At 42.4% G+C, this 14,432-nt stretch overlaps 1 protein-coding gene across 2 annotated transcripts in view; it reads left to right on the top strand.

Moving 5' to 3' along the window:
- The window catches only part of LOC139756034 (discoidin domain-containing receptor 2-like), a 1,074,315-nt gene that overhangs the window by 1,007,564 nt on the left and 52,319 nt on the right, over positions 1-14,432 (top strand). For both annotated transcript variants that reach the window (XM_071674983.1, XM_071674984.1), the window contains one exon: positions 7,335-7,479. In XM_071674983.1, coding sequence (XP_071531084.1) covers positions 7,335-7,479 — 145 coding nt within the window. The remainder of the gene's footprint in view (positions 1-7,334; positions 7,480-14,432) is intronic.

Raw genomic sequence — 14,432 nt, 5'->3', positions numbered from 1 at the left:
AACCGATTTATGAACCCAATTTTGCTAGTTGAAATGTATAAACTCATTTTTGCCAATTATGAACCCAATTCTGCTATTTGCAACATACGAGAGAAAAAATACAATACCTGGCTGCATACAGTAAAGCCATCAGAATGGTAGAGGTCGTAACTAGAGTCTTTTTTTTTATTTTTATTGTTAGCTGAGAGGGTACGGGTCGCTGAGGCCCCAGTCAAGGCCATCATCCCTTTATATATATATATATATATATATATATATATATATATATATATATATATATATATATACCCTAGCCTGAGCTAGATGCCCATTTTATCGACCAACCCCCTAGGGATGGATGAACAGCTGGGTTGACTGTGGACCGACTGCCGCAACCAGGATTCAAACCCATGCGCTCGGCCCTGGGCGGCCCGTGAATGCGTCACAGTCAGGAACGCTCACTGCTGCACCACGGGAGACCTTAGACCATATAATGAAGGATACAGTACTCTTTATAACGCCTTTGGTCAGAATTCATTTGGAATACTCTTTTCTTTTCCATTCAACGTATATGTTAGACAAAAAAGAATTCAAATAAGAGCAACAGAATTAATCCCGCTTAGAAATAAGCTTTATGAAACCTTAAGTGTCCTCTCTTATAAAGTAGAGATTTCGAGGATACTTAAATGTTTTCGAAATACCAGAGGAAGAAGATGTAAGAGCACGGTGGGCAGCCGTTTTGTTTTCATTTCCATCAGTTTGTAGAGTTCTAGAACGTTGAAATAAACTTGTCACCAGACGCAGTAGATGCAGACACTAGCCATGCTCTCACATCAAGACTGGACAAGTGGTTCAGTAACAGCTGCTACCGGTAAACTGACTTACGAGAAACCCCTGAACCCTCTACATTTTCCGGAGCCCAGACCTTGTGAAGCTGTTTCTGTTTAGGATAATGAACTTTCCCATCGACACTTTCCTATAGAATTCCATTGGCGGTATAATTATTACCTCATACTACATGATGATGTGTCTTCTCAGATCTTTGTTCCTGCCGGTTGTTGGGTCGGAAGAAAGGAGGTTGGTGTGCCATGTGCTTTGTAATCCTGTTTCATACTTGCGTCTGCAGATAATCTCATTACGGATCATCAAGTGTTATATTACGTGTCCTTACGTATTCCCATGTATGGAACCAGTTTCACCGGTAATAAGTGCATTAGGAAAATTGAATGTTTGGACTTTCATAAATACTGTAATAATGTATCACTTGAATGATCGCTGGATGAAATTAAAAGATCATAGCATAAGGCAGCGAGTTGGCTTTTTGAAAGGAGCAAAAGTGTTGTTAAATGAGAGAGCACCCAATTGGCATCAGGTCTCACGTCTCTGGTTTCCACAAGACTCCCTCTTGGGACCCGCAGTTTTCATCGCCTTCATCAGCGTCTTGCAGGTAGGACTTACCAGAAGAACCTCGAGGTTTGCTGTCGACACGTCGTGATTAGGAAGGAGCTAACTCGACGGAAGGATGTCTGGAGAGCGGATAGAGACTGTGATACAAACATGGCGGATGGATTTCAACGCAGGGAAACGCAGAGCAATACACTTTGGTATCAAAAATATAGATTATGAGTAACAAGTGCTTGGTAAGCCATTACTGGACGTAAAAGGGCAGACCCTGCTGGTGATTATCATTGATAACCTTGAATACGGTAAACAATGCCTTACTGCGTACAATAAAGCCAACAGGATGTTAGCTTTCATAGCTAGAATTATAAACCAGACAACAAAGGGTACGATACTCACGTTTTATAACGACCTGGTCAGACCTCGTTCATAATATGATGCTCAGCTTTGGTCATCCGATCAAAGTTGTAGAGAAACTTCGACGAATCCAGAGAGGAGCAACAAAGCTAATTCCTTCATTCAGAAATTAGCCCTATAAGGAAAAATTCACGACAGGACGCAGATTTCCAGGAAAATACTGATTTCAACAACGTAACTTAGGAAAATGTCCTCACTTTCTGCCGAGATTTAGTGACCATACCTAATGGCATGAGGATAAAACGAAGGAGATGCAATAGCAGTGTGGGTGAAACCCGTATCACATATAGAGTGATGGAGCATTACAGTAACGTACCTCCCGATGTAGCAAGTCTTCAGGACGATATGGAATGTCAGATCAAGGCTAGACTAAGTGCTTCAGTGATATCTATCATGAGGAAAAGAAAAAAAAAAAAATCTGCTTACCAATAACCATATTTTCATTTCCCCTCCATAACCCAGCCGCAGAACAGATGTTGTCAAACTGGTAATGAACTTTTTCCAGTCCACGCTTTCCTATTAAATTTCCGTGGCAGTATGCACTCGCCCTCCACCACAACATACCACTATTTTCTGATTTTTTTTTTCCTGCTATCATTTGAGCTGGAGGGAGGGGTGGGTGAGGAGGTGTTTTATGCTATGTCATCCAGTTTCAGCCGCTCTGGTTTTAGGACACCACAACACATGACCACATAGTCCATTGGGTGTGTCCTGTTACCTGTTCCTCCTACGTACACCCACGTTGCTCATGGGACGTTCCATCACCTTGTACCATCTTGGTTTCTGTCTACATCCCTTCGAACCATCGTCATCTTTGACCAAAATGTTCGTCTTTACCGACGTTTTATCTTCTCATCCTCGCCTTCTACCGTCATGATTTCTACCCATACGGTTTCTGTCAGTTTTCACCTTTTGTCCTCTTGTTACCCCCTAACTAAATAGTTTCTTCTTGATGATCACCATATTGCCATTACGTGTTTGTGTGTGTGTGTCTGTCTGTGGATTAGGCTGGTGAATAAACACAGGTGATATATTTTTCGGTATTTTCTTCTAACATTTAGTCTTGATTCAAAAAAGGGAAAAGAATGAAGTTCAAAAGTTCTCACCTGCGTTAACTCACCATCCCATTCTAAACACACTCTAACACTTACACACACACACACACACACACACACATCTTCGCCATTTAGGTTTATCCATCTCGTTTTCCATCTACATGGCTTCCGCCTTTATCCACGTTCGGCCTCTGGATATGTACCTTGGTGTGGTCTCTACCTTTCGTCTTTAATCATCGTGGTTTCTCTATAGATAGTTTAACAGTCTTCACTTTTACCCATCTTCGGTTTAGTCTGGTTTCTACCCGTCTCCACATTTTGCTAGCATTATTTTTATACCTTTTTTTTTTACCGTTTATCATTGTAGTTTGTATTTGTGTGGCTTGTGTCCGTCTTTATCTTTTCCCGGGTTGGTTTCTGTCTATATGGTTTCTACCTTTTCCACCTTTCACCCTCTCGATGTGTACGTGCTAGTTTCTGACTCACACGGTAGTAGATTTGAAAATGATGTTTTTATCACGTTGCAAGACTTTGGATTGAGTGGGTTCGAAGCAGTGGTGAACTGAGCTTCGAGTGGGTTAGGACCAGTGGTCAGGTGGTGTTCGAGTGGGTGTGAACCAACTTTGAGGTGAGCTACAAGTTGGTTCGAACCACTATTGAACAGAGGTTCAGGTGGGTTTAAACCAGTACGATTAGGTTCGGACCAATGGTGGGGTGAGATTCGACTAGGTTCGAACCAGTGATAAGGTGAGGTTCGCGTGGGATTGAACCAGTCGAGAACTAAGGTTCGTGTTAGTTCGAACTGCTGGTGACCTGAGGTTCGCGTGTCCTGATATAATGTCGTGTTTGGCAGAGAGAGAGAGAGAGAGAGAGAGAGAGAGAGAGAGAGAGAGAGAGAGAGAGAGAGAGAGTGCCCATTACCGTGCTTAAAGGGAGGGAGCAAAAAAAAAAAAAGAGGACAGGGAACACGATGTGGGGGGGGGGGGTAGTTAAGGACATCGTTGGTCGGAAAGGAGGGAGGCGTTACTTTAAAGAGAGGGAGGGAGAGGGGGGGGTGAAGGACAGGGTTGCTAGGGGGTGGAGTGGACATTACCACAATAAAAGGGAGGGAGCGGGGTGAAGGACAGCGTTGCTAGGGAGGGGGACATTACCATAGTTAAAGGGAGGGACGAGGTGAAGGGGGGAGTGTGTTCTTATCGTGCCAGTGTTGTAGTTAGGGAGGGAGCGGGAGGGGGTTAAGCCCCCCATTTTCACGTAATGGCTTCATGCCATTAAGGACGAAATGATGAGATTACATGACGTTTATTCTATGATGAATTCGAGGGTCGTATACGTACGTACACCCAGCTTGCATCTGCCTTTTGAGACACGAAGACAGATATTCACATTTTCAGAGAAAACAAAAAAAGAATAAAAATTAAATATGGATAACATGAAATATTTTGACAGGTACCAGAAGTCCTGATTATTGATAATGATTAAGGAAATAAAAGTAACCAATAAAAAAGTATTTGATAAAGATATTCATTATTTCCATATTTTCTCCCTCGTTGTGATACAGTGTATAGCATTATCCTCCGGTGGTGTGAACCATGGCCGGAAGGGTCGTAATCCGTTTGGTCGACACCGTCGGCGACGCCTCTGTGTTATCGCTTTGGCGTAGTACAGGGGTCAGGGAGTTAACAGGGTTCGTATGGGCGACTGCCCACTGTGTTCAGGCGAGTATGTCGACTTCAGTGGTCGGGTTCAGGAGTCTTTGTGTATAGTGTCAAGTGCTGCAGTAGACGTTGTGGATTCTTTTGTGTTTTGTTTTTTCTCATATTCCAGAGGAAAACACACACACACACACACACACACACACACACACACACACACACGATATGCTTAATGTCTTGAGCTGGTATTATGGGGATATGTCGTGAGGAAACCTTAGAACATTGGGGTAATACTGTGTCACAGTGTTTATGTAGGGATCTGACTTGCCTTAAAACCCATAGTATTGAGGGGGATTTGGTGTGTCGTGAGCTCAGAGCACTGTAGAGGCTGAGGGTGCTGTTCGTTCACAACACTACAGAGGTTTTTTGAGATGTTTTCTACCTGAGAACACTCGTGGAATATGGTGTTTTTTTTCAGTATTGAGAACACTGAAGGAATGTAGCTTGTCGTGAGCTCAGGGCATTACGTAGGATTAAGGGTGTTGTAACGACACAGTGTCGGTGGTACGTCTGTAACGTAAGGTCAGGACACTGTAAGGGTGTAGTGGCATTGTGTCCTGAATTTAGAACACTGCAACGCTTCGGTGTGTACGAGTTAACAACACTGCAAGTGCTTGGTGGGTTGGTTTTAAAATGTCGGGCACACTTGGTGAGGTGTCTGTTATCTACCTTAATTACTATCGTTATTGTAGAGTTTATCCAGATTTTATTTTTGTGGTCGGAGATAATTTTATGTCTTAAATCTTGTTCGACAACGTTAATGTAAAGCAGCAGATCTTACTGGTTTCGTAAATCGAGTTTATCGCAACGAAGCGACGGATCTTACCGGGTGTCGCACAGTGGAGGTTATGGGAACAGAATCTTACGTGTTGTCGTAAGTCAGGATCATCCACCTGACTGACCATCGTATATATCGAGGTCATCTCAAGCGACCGATCTTACGGTTCTTCGTGAGTCATCTCTTTTGGCAGATGATGCAGTAGTGGTGGCGGTGGTCTGTGAGTACGTGGGTAACAGTAATTCGTTTCTCTACTGAACATTATTTAAGAATTTACATTTTAAGTACAAGAAGAATTACTTTTACTTTTCCCTTCCTGTCTTTACTTTACCCAAGTAAATATCTTTACTTTTGGGGGACGTTCTCCGCCGCAAGTAACAAGACATCCAGAATATATATATATATATATATATATATATATATATATATATATATATATATATATATATATATATATTTTTTTTTTTTTTTCATACTATTCGCCATTTCCCGCGATAGCGAGGTAGCGTTAAGAACAGAGGACTGGGCCTTTGAGGGAATATCCTCACCTGGCCCTCTTCTCTGTTCCTTCTTTTGGAAAATTAAAAAAAAAAAAAACGAGAGGGGAGGATTTCCAGCCCCCCGATCCCTTCCCTTTTAGTCGCCTTCTACGACACGCATATGTAGAATATTTTCCGTGAATATATACTTGATCAAAACTACAAGTGGTTGAAAGTCGTATCACGGAAGTGAAAATATAAGTTGTTCAGTTTCGAAATATTTTAGTGAAAGCACAAGTGGCACTACTTCAAATTACTTAAAAATACAAGTGAATTCAATAATCAGTTACTTAAGTAACGAAGTATCACCGCTTCGTTACCCATCAACGCTGTGTTCACATATCTTAAACACGTTACTTACTCTCTCACTTTCTTACATTTCAACACACAATAAAGGAATAAAGTTAACATAAATAACATAGAATGACCTTTACATTCACCCTAACATTCACACTAACATGATAATTAACATTCCATGGCAGTTCTAGTCACCATAGGATATCACTCTTATCATTTATATTTTTCATATTCATTCATTATCATTATCATTTTCAGTATTTTCCCCTTAATTATAGGATTGTTAATATTATACAGTCCCCCAGACAGATTATATGTATAGATATGTATAGAATTTTATCTCCCTGTATATATATATATATATATATATATATATATATATATATATATAGATAGATAGATAGATAGATAGATAGATAGATTAGACAAAGAATTACTCTCTATAGATAGTTCATTTCTTACTACAACGCCACATAGATATATGTATCATAGAGAATATTAACACAGTCTACTTTTAGGTACTTGTAATGTGTGAAACATTACTTAGAGTAGGATAAAGTTAACTCTTCACTCTTGCAAAAATTCCAGCGAGACATTGTGTGGGGGTAATAACAGTGGCCACATTACTTTCGTATGTAATCCCCAGCTGGTAAATTAGAATTACATTATTTAGAAAGCTCGCTCGGTCTGGTCTGACTGGTACATAACGAGCTTCCTGCATACATGTGGTTACGTGGCTGGTAGACAGTCAGCAATGGTCGGTACACTGGTAGACATTTAGAAAAGGACTGATATATAGATGTATAGATAGACTGAAAGGTACACGTAGGTGAATAACAATAATAATAATAATAATGATAATAATAATAATAATAATAATAATAATGATAATAATAATGATAATAATAATAATAATAATAATAATAATGATAATAATTAATAGAATGATGATGATGATAATAATTTTCATAATGATAAATTATGATACTAATACTAATGATAGGTTATTATATTGTCATTATTATTATTATTTATTGTTGTTGATATTATTGATCATTTTGATCATGATAATCGACGATTGGTATTACCCTTGTTCACGTATGTGTGTGTGTGTGTGTTAACTGATGATGATGGTGTGTGACCTGGCCACCAGATGGGCGTGGAGGGCGCGGCCGAGCTGGACAAGAACGGTCTGTACTCCGAGCCTTACCACATGACCTACAACTCCATGGGTGGCTACTCCTCCCTGGCCCACAAGCTGGCCCACCCCAACCCACTCTCCAGCCCGGACTATACAGGTGAGTGGCCCACCCCGACCCACCGCCGTATCTCCAGCCAGGACTATACAGGTGAGTGGCCTACCCCAACCCACTGTCTCTTTAGTCCGGACTATACAGATGAGTGGCCCACCCTGACCCACCGTCTCTCCAGCCTGGACTGTATAGGTGAGTGGCCCACCCTGACCCACCGTCTCTCCAGCCTGGACTATATAAGTGAGTGACCTTGTGAACGATGCTGTCCATTACTTATGAAAAAAAGAATATAATAAAAAGGCTGAAATGCTTTCCTCTCTACAAACTTGTTCGCCGTCTCCCGCGTTAGCGTGGAAGCGCCAGGAACACGAAGAAAAGCCTCATTCGCTCGAATCCACTCTCGAGCTGTTATGTGTCATGCACATAAGCTACAGTCTCCTGTCCACAACCAGGCCCCACAGAGCTTTAAGTAGTTTCCCGCGCCTGTTTCTATGCCATGGTTCAGCCCATTGACTGCCCATTGTATACCACATCGCTTCATTTCACTGTATCCCGTGCACGCCTTTCACCCTCCTGCATGTTAACATATGTATTTCAACGTTTAAGTATAAGTGAGCGTAATATCTACACACAAATGCTTACTTGCTTTAACACTGTAAAGTAAATTCAACTTAATTTTCAGGAATTCCTTAGTGCAAATTTAGATACGAAATACGATCGGCTGGTGGAAAAGTTTCGATGGAGAGCTGATCATATATATAATACGCGTGGAAACTTATATATGTGGAGTAAATTGATATAGTTTACGGAAAGTGTAAATGTACCATGGTAGGAATAAGAAAAATTTTGCTTTGGATAGTGAAAATAACTGGCTGAAAACTATGTTATGGCGCTAGAAGGTCAACTGAGGGAGTGGGGAGTTGGATGGTACATTGTTTCGAGGGTAAGGCATCTAGAGTCATTATCCTTGCGGCCTTCCGCGGTTGGAGAGAGTGTGAGAAGGTTTTACGTTACGCTAGGGAGAGTTCCTTGGTGTAGTGAGAGCTGGGAGAGGTCTCGGAGCATGTTAAGGAGAGTTTCTTGGAGTAGTGAGAGGTGGGAGTGTTCCTTGGTGCAGTTGGGTGAGAGTTAGGAGAAGTCCTCTGTGTAGTGAGAGTTAGGAGAAGTCCTCTGTGTAGTGAGAGTTAGGAGAAGTCCTCTGTGTAGTGAGAGTTAGGAGAAGTCCTCTGTGTAGTGAGAGTTAGGAGAAGTCCTCTGTGTAGTGAGAGTTAGGAGAAGTCCTCTGTGTAGTGAGAGTTAGGAGAAGTCCTCTGTGTAGTGAGAGTTAGGAGAAGTCCTCTGTGTAGTGAGAGTTAGGAGAAGTCCTCTGTGTAGTGAGAGTTAGGAGAAGTCCTCTGTGTAGTGAGAGTTAGGAGAAGTCCTCTGTGTAGTGAGAGTTGGGTGAAGTCCTCTGTTTAGTGAGAGTTAGGAGAAGTCCTCTGTTTAGTGAGAGTTAGGAGAAGTCCTCTGTGTAGTGAGAGTTAGGAGAAGTCCTCTGTGTAGTGAGAGTTAGGAGAAGTCCTCTGTGTAGTGAGAGTTGGGTGAAGTCCTCTGTTTAGTGAGAGTTAGGAGAAGTCCTCAGTGTAGTGAGAGTTAGGAGAAAGTCTTTGTAGCGTTTTAGGGAGAGGTATTTAAAGGTGTAGTGAGGGTTGGGTTACATCCTAGAGCATGTTAGGGAGAGGATCTCGGATACATCCTTATTTTTGTACTTAAAAAAAAAAGCTCAGAAATCTTGTAAACATGATCTCCTCCCTCTGGAGCCTTGCTGCCTAATACATGGTTAGTTTCTACTTCTTCCGTAGTAATATATTTACTTACAAAACACGCTTGTCAGTGGTACCAATCCCTTGCTTTAGCGCCGTTTGTTTCTGTCACCCTTTTAGCATACGGGCAAGACATTTGCCGCCTCCCACTACCTGGCCACCGACTCCTCTTTCAGGGAGTTCGTCAATAACTCGTATGATCAGTTCTGTGTTGGTGCTCATACCCTGAGTGTACAGAGCCGTTGCCTGAAGGCGGCCTCTCTCAGACTTGTATTACATATGGCTCATGCATCTTGTACTGGTGCAGTTTTTGTGAGCCTAAGTTGATAGATTTTGTCTAACAATGGATTTGTTTTCCAAGGTAGTCTCCCCTCTATCCTGTGGTGGTTATGGGGTGTCATATCTTTAGCTGTTTTTATGATCGGAACTTACAATTGATCTCTTCACATGTGAGAAGTTTCGTGTGATGATTAGTCTCCAAAACAGATAATCTACTCCAGATATTGTTTTTCAACAGTTTTCGATCCTCATTAATGGTATCCATGATGTTTTCCTCGTCAAGGTTTTGTTTAAGAATCCTTTGTGTGTCTTTTCTCGCTCTTCATCACTCATTTCTTTCTATATTGCTCAGATGCTGCACGATAGCTGAGTTGTCAATATTGTTTGCATGCTACGGGGGGAGTTTTACACTTATGTTGTCCCGTCTTCTAACCTTGTATATCTACATTGTCTTCATTCTTTTACGCATACACCCCACCTTCCCCCCTACACATTAAACAGGTACTCCTTTATCGACCAATGTGTGTGTGTATGTGGGAAGAATGGAGGGAGAACGAGAGGGGAGAGAAAGAGAGAATACATACGCCGAGACTTTGCCATTATGTCGGGCTGGCGAGCGAGGGAGGAAGAGCGAGTCAATCAGATCAGGGAGACAGACGGGTGTCTCCCAGCTCAGTGGGAACAGTGTCCCTGTAGAACCCAAAACTCCTAAACTATCTCCATACACAGATCACCTCCAGGACACACCTCGCCTCCCTCCAGCCAGCCTTCCTACCCTTCCACTATGCCTACCCCTGCTGGAACCATCCTAATCCCGACCACTTCTGGCCATTACCTCACAAGACACCAAAGACCTGTAATGAACCTCTCTCTCTCTCTCTCTCTCTCTCTCTCTCTCTCTCTCTCTCTCTCTCTCTCTCTCTCTCTCTCTCTCTCTCTCTCTCTCCTTTTAAATAACACCATCTCTGATCCCCAGGAAGCATTATTTAAACGAACTTTCCCCGAGACTTGAGAACGAACGGGGGAAAAAAAAATAAAAAACGGGGGGGGAAACTCATTAAGTATAAAGGATTTGTAATTTGTCCCTTAGCGAGGCGAGGCGAGGCGAGGCGAGGCGGGTGGGTGGGTTGTCGGGGGCTGAGGGTGGTATACGAGGGCCCGACACACAGGATATGGCTGTCGCATCTTGCAGATGACACGTCATTCACTCCCTTTCCTCTCCAACTCCTCTCGAGTCACCCGGGCTAAAGTTTACTCATTCTTTCCGACGTGTGGTTAAAGCAATATGCAAATGAGGAGGAGGAAGGAGAATAACATTTTTTTTTTTTTTTTCTTAGGGGGCGAAGGAAGAGGTTTGACTTCGCGGGGAAAACATATTTATATGCTGGGTTTGCTAAAAGAGATTTTTTTTTTCTTTTAAGCAACTTTATATTTACTGTTTTCTTACTATATTAATCTTTCTTGTTACTCGAGTGTCTGTTATGATTCTGATAACCATGTTTGCTCCCATTTGTTTGTATATATATATAATATATATATATATATATATATATATATATATATATATATATATATATATATATATATATATATATATATATATAATTACTAGGGATGGAGTAAAGTACGCTACCAATCTACTGTTTGCGTACAGCCGAAGGCGACAAGGAGGTGGGGACCGGGTACTGTGGGTCTTCCATTCTACCATAAGCACTTTCAAAAATTACGAACTAGGGGAACCATGTGAGTTTTTTTTTTCCTGGAAACTAAGGAGATGCTACATCTGTTAGGCAGGAAAGGCAAGCAGGTATGTGTGTGTGTGTGTGTGTGTACATCCTGCCTCAGGTATCCTCATCTATGTTGCTCCCGCAGCGCTAAGGAAGCCGGCCACTTCCACCTGGCGGTACCATAGGTCATATGGTGTAATGATGCGTTTCTATGGCCGAGTGAGCTGTAAGCTCTTGGTGTCGTCCCTGTGGTAGTTGTATCGTGGACATGATGGGTCCCAGGATGTGTTGTAACGGTCTCTGTAATATCTTGGGGATGAGGTATGTCCAGAACGTAGACGGAGAAAGTGTGGCTCGTATGTGTCTGGGGATTGTGGTTTCAGATGGATGTGTGTCTGGTGGGGTGGTACGTATTTAAGACTAAGTTGGGAGGAAGTTTGCTTGTTGGGTCTTGCAGTGTGTGTGTGTTTTATCTGTGTTATGTTTGTCGAGGGTGTAGGGAGGGGGAATCTGAGAAGGGGTTGCTGAAATGTGGAACATGGGTAAGAGATCTATCTTTACTCAGGGATTGATGAATAGTTATGGAGTGGTTTGGATGAAAGGTGGCTATTGATGTAAGGAACTGAGCGCCGAGCATGTTAAGGTGGTACAGTACCGGGAGGATCTATGTTTCATTCTACAGATGAGTGTTCGTAGTTGCTACGCAACCGGTGATTGCTCTGAGTGCTCTGTTTTGACTGGTTCACTGCTTCATTATGTTTTATTCTGAGAGGATGGACGAGCAGGCTGGTGAGGCATAGTTTAGGATGGAGCGGATGACTTGTTTTTAGAGGATGCCGAGGGATTCTCTCTTTTTCCAAATATGGTACCACTTAGAGTTCCAAGGGTATGAAGCTTGTGTGTTGCTTTTGTGTTGGTGGGTCATGTGTGCATCGTATGTAATGCCTGAAATGGTTGGTGTTTTGTTCGCTGGGAGTGATTATCCGTGAAATGTGATTATGGGGGTTAAGCAGGTTTCGTGTTAGTCTGGGGTTAAAAGAGTGATGGAAGACTCCTGTGGAGAGGCAAACATTCTGTTTTGGGTGAGCCGTTGTTCCAATTGTGTAATGATGGTCTGCATATTCGTTGCTAGTGTGGTGGCAGAGCGGGATGATGTTATTGTGGAGTCTTCTGCTTAAGAGAGGACCTTCATAATGTGGTTTGCTGGAGGTGATGGGAGGTCGTGTAGGGAGAGATTGAAGAGGATTGGAGAAAGAACTGCTCCTTGGGGGACTCCTTTGTAGATTTCAAAGAGTTTCAGAGATGAAGCCGTCGTGAGTAACTCTGGCACGACAGCCAGCTCTGAAGTTGGCCCACCGCGTTTTGTCATAGTTGTGGAGGGAGGTGTCAGACGTCTTTGTGTGAGGATGTGTTGGGTTACAGTATCAGATCTTTGGTTGACGTCTCTTGCCGGTGGTATTGTCCGGTACGCGGGGCTGTGGTATGTTGAAGTCTGTGTGTAATGTGGTGGTGGAGTTGTTGGGTCTTTTATCACGTTGTGTAAGTGTGATTCGGATTTTTTTATTCTGTATTGTAGGTCAGTTTTTCAGAGCCTGTATACAGAAGACAAAGTGGTATAGGGCTCTATGAGGAAGGGGGAAGTTAGGGTTGAGAGGTCATAGTATTCGTGCTACGTTGGCAGATGGTACGGATTTTATAGTTACTAGGAGTGGTTGAAGAATATCTGTAAGTGCTGGGATTGCAACAGGACTAAAGTATTTCATGTGAAGGTTGATGTTATAGGGAACTTCTTGAAGGTTTAAGCATTGCTTATATATATATATATATATATATATATATATATATATATATATATATATATATATATATATATATATACATATATATATATATATATATATATATGCGTGTGTGTGTGTGTGTAACAGAAATGGAAGCGCACCCAAATGATGTTTCACTGATGTTAAGTGTGAATGGCATCACTGGCTGAGGTGGGTTGAAATCAATGCTTCCCATGACCCCCTTGATCGACATTCCATGCGTATCTGGGACACTCATCACCTCTGCTGACACTGCTCCTAGACCTACCTATTTATGTGTCCTTTTGTACAACACCTACAGTCCAATCATCTTTCTGTCACACAGCATCTCTGTCTGCTTCCTAACCTGATGTTCTTCGTGAAACACAGCTGTCGAAAGCTGGCACTTCGTGATCCAGCTCCAGGCAGTAATGATCATCATCATCACCACTTCAGGGCTTGTGTCCGTGATTACTCAAGTACAAAAGCACATGTCGCTCGCATCGTGGATCTTGAGTTTCCCAAATGGTTCAAAGTCTCTTTACCATCTATAACTGGGTTTTTTTTCGTGCTATCTTTGCATCTGTGTGGAGAGGCCTTCCTTGAAGGGATTCCTGTGAACACTCGCAAAAGAAAAAGAAAAGTGGCTTGGCTCAAACTCTGATTGATCTTGGTGGAGTCTCGGGCCTTTCTCTTTGTCTCCTTGATAATCTAGAACAAGTTGCAACGTAAATAGAACTCCTGATCGTCAAAATAACACGAACGCACATGATTCTCTCTCTCTCTCTCTCTCTCTCTCTCTCTCTCTCTCTCTCTCTCTCTCTCTCTCTCTCTCTCTCTCTCTCTCTCTGGACCTTCCCACTATACATGCAGTATTTCTACCCACTTAGGGCAATAGCTTATGGTCTGGATGTCATACTTCTTCATGTTCCATGGGTGTGGGCCTCTGACCGAGCGCTGCTCCTTGCTTCTCAATTCCATCTCTGTCTAGAATGCCAAACTTTGGTCTCGTCCTCTTGGCAACCCACGTGCAGCCCATCCCCCATGGAAGGAGACCTTTCTAACCCCTTTTATAATCGGCCCATCACTTTCACTCTCGCTGTCTGCAAAGTTTTTGAAACTTCTTAACTCTCTTTCTTCTTAAACATTTAGAATATCTCATTCCCTTGAATAAGATCACTAAAACGGCTGTCGCGGCACAAGATCCACTGGTGATCTCTCGTATTTGATTCCTTTCTAGTCCTCCTTTGTCAGGGAGTTTGGTGAATCCTTTGCCATTGTTCTCGACATTTTCGAAGCACTTGACGGGATGTGGTGGTTCTTTATTATTCACACTTCCTTTGGCCTTTTTCTTCTTCTCTTTTCGTTTTCTGATGCATAGTTTTCTTTCT

This window comes from Panulirus ornatus, chromosome 20, assembly GCF_036320965.1.
Source record: "Panulirus ornatus isolate Po-2019 chromosome 20, ASM3632096v1, whole genome shotgun sequence".
Classification (NCBI taxonomy): Eukaryota; Metazoa; Arthropoda; class Malacostraca; order Decapoda; family Palinuridae; genus Panulirus; species Panulirus ornatus.
The sequence above is the reverse complement of the archived record's forward strand: the minus strand, read 5'-3'. Positions and strand labels throughout refer to the sequence as shown.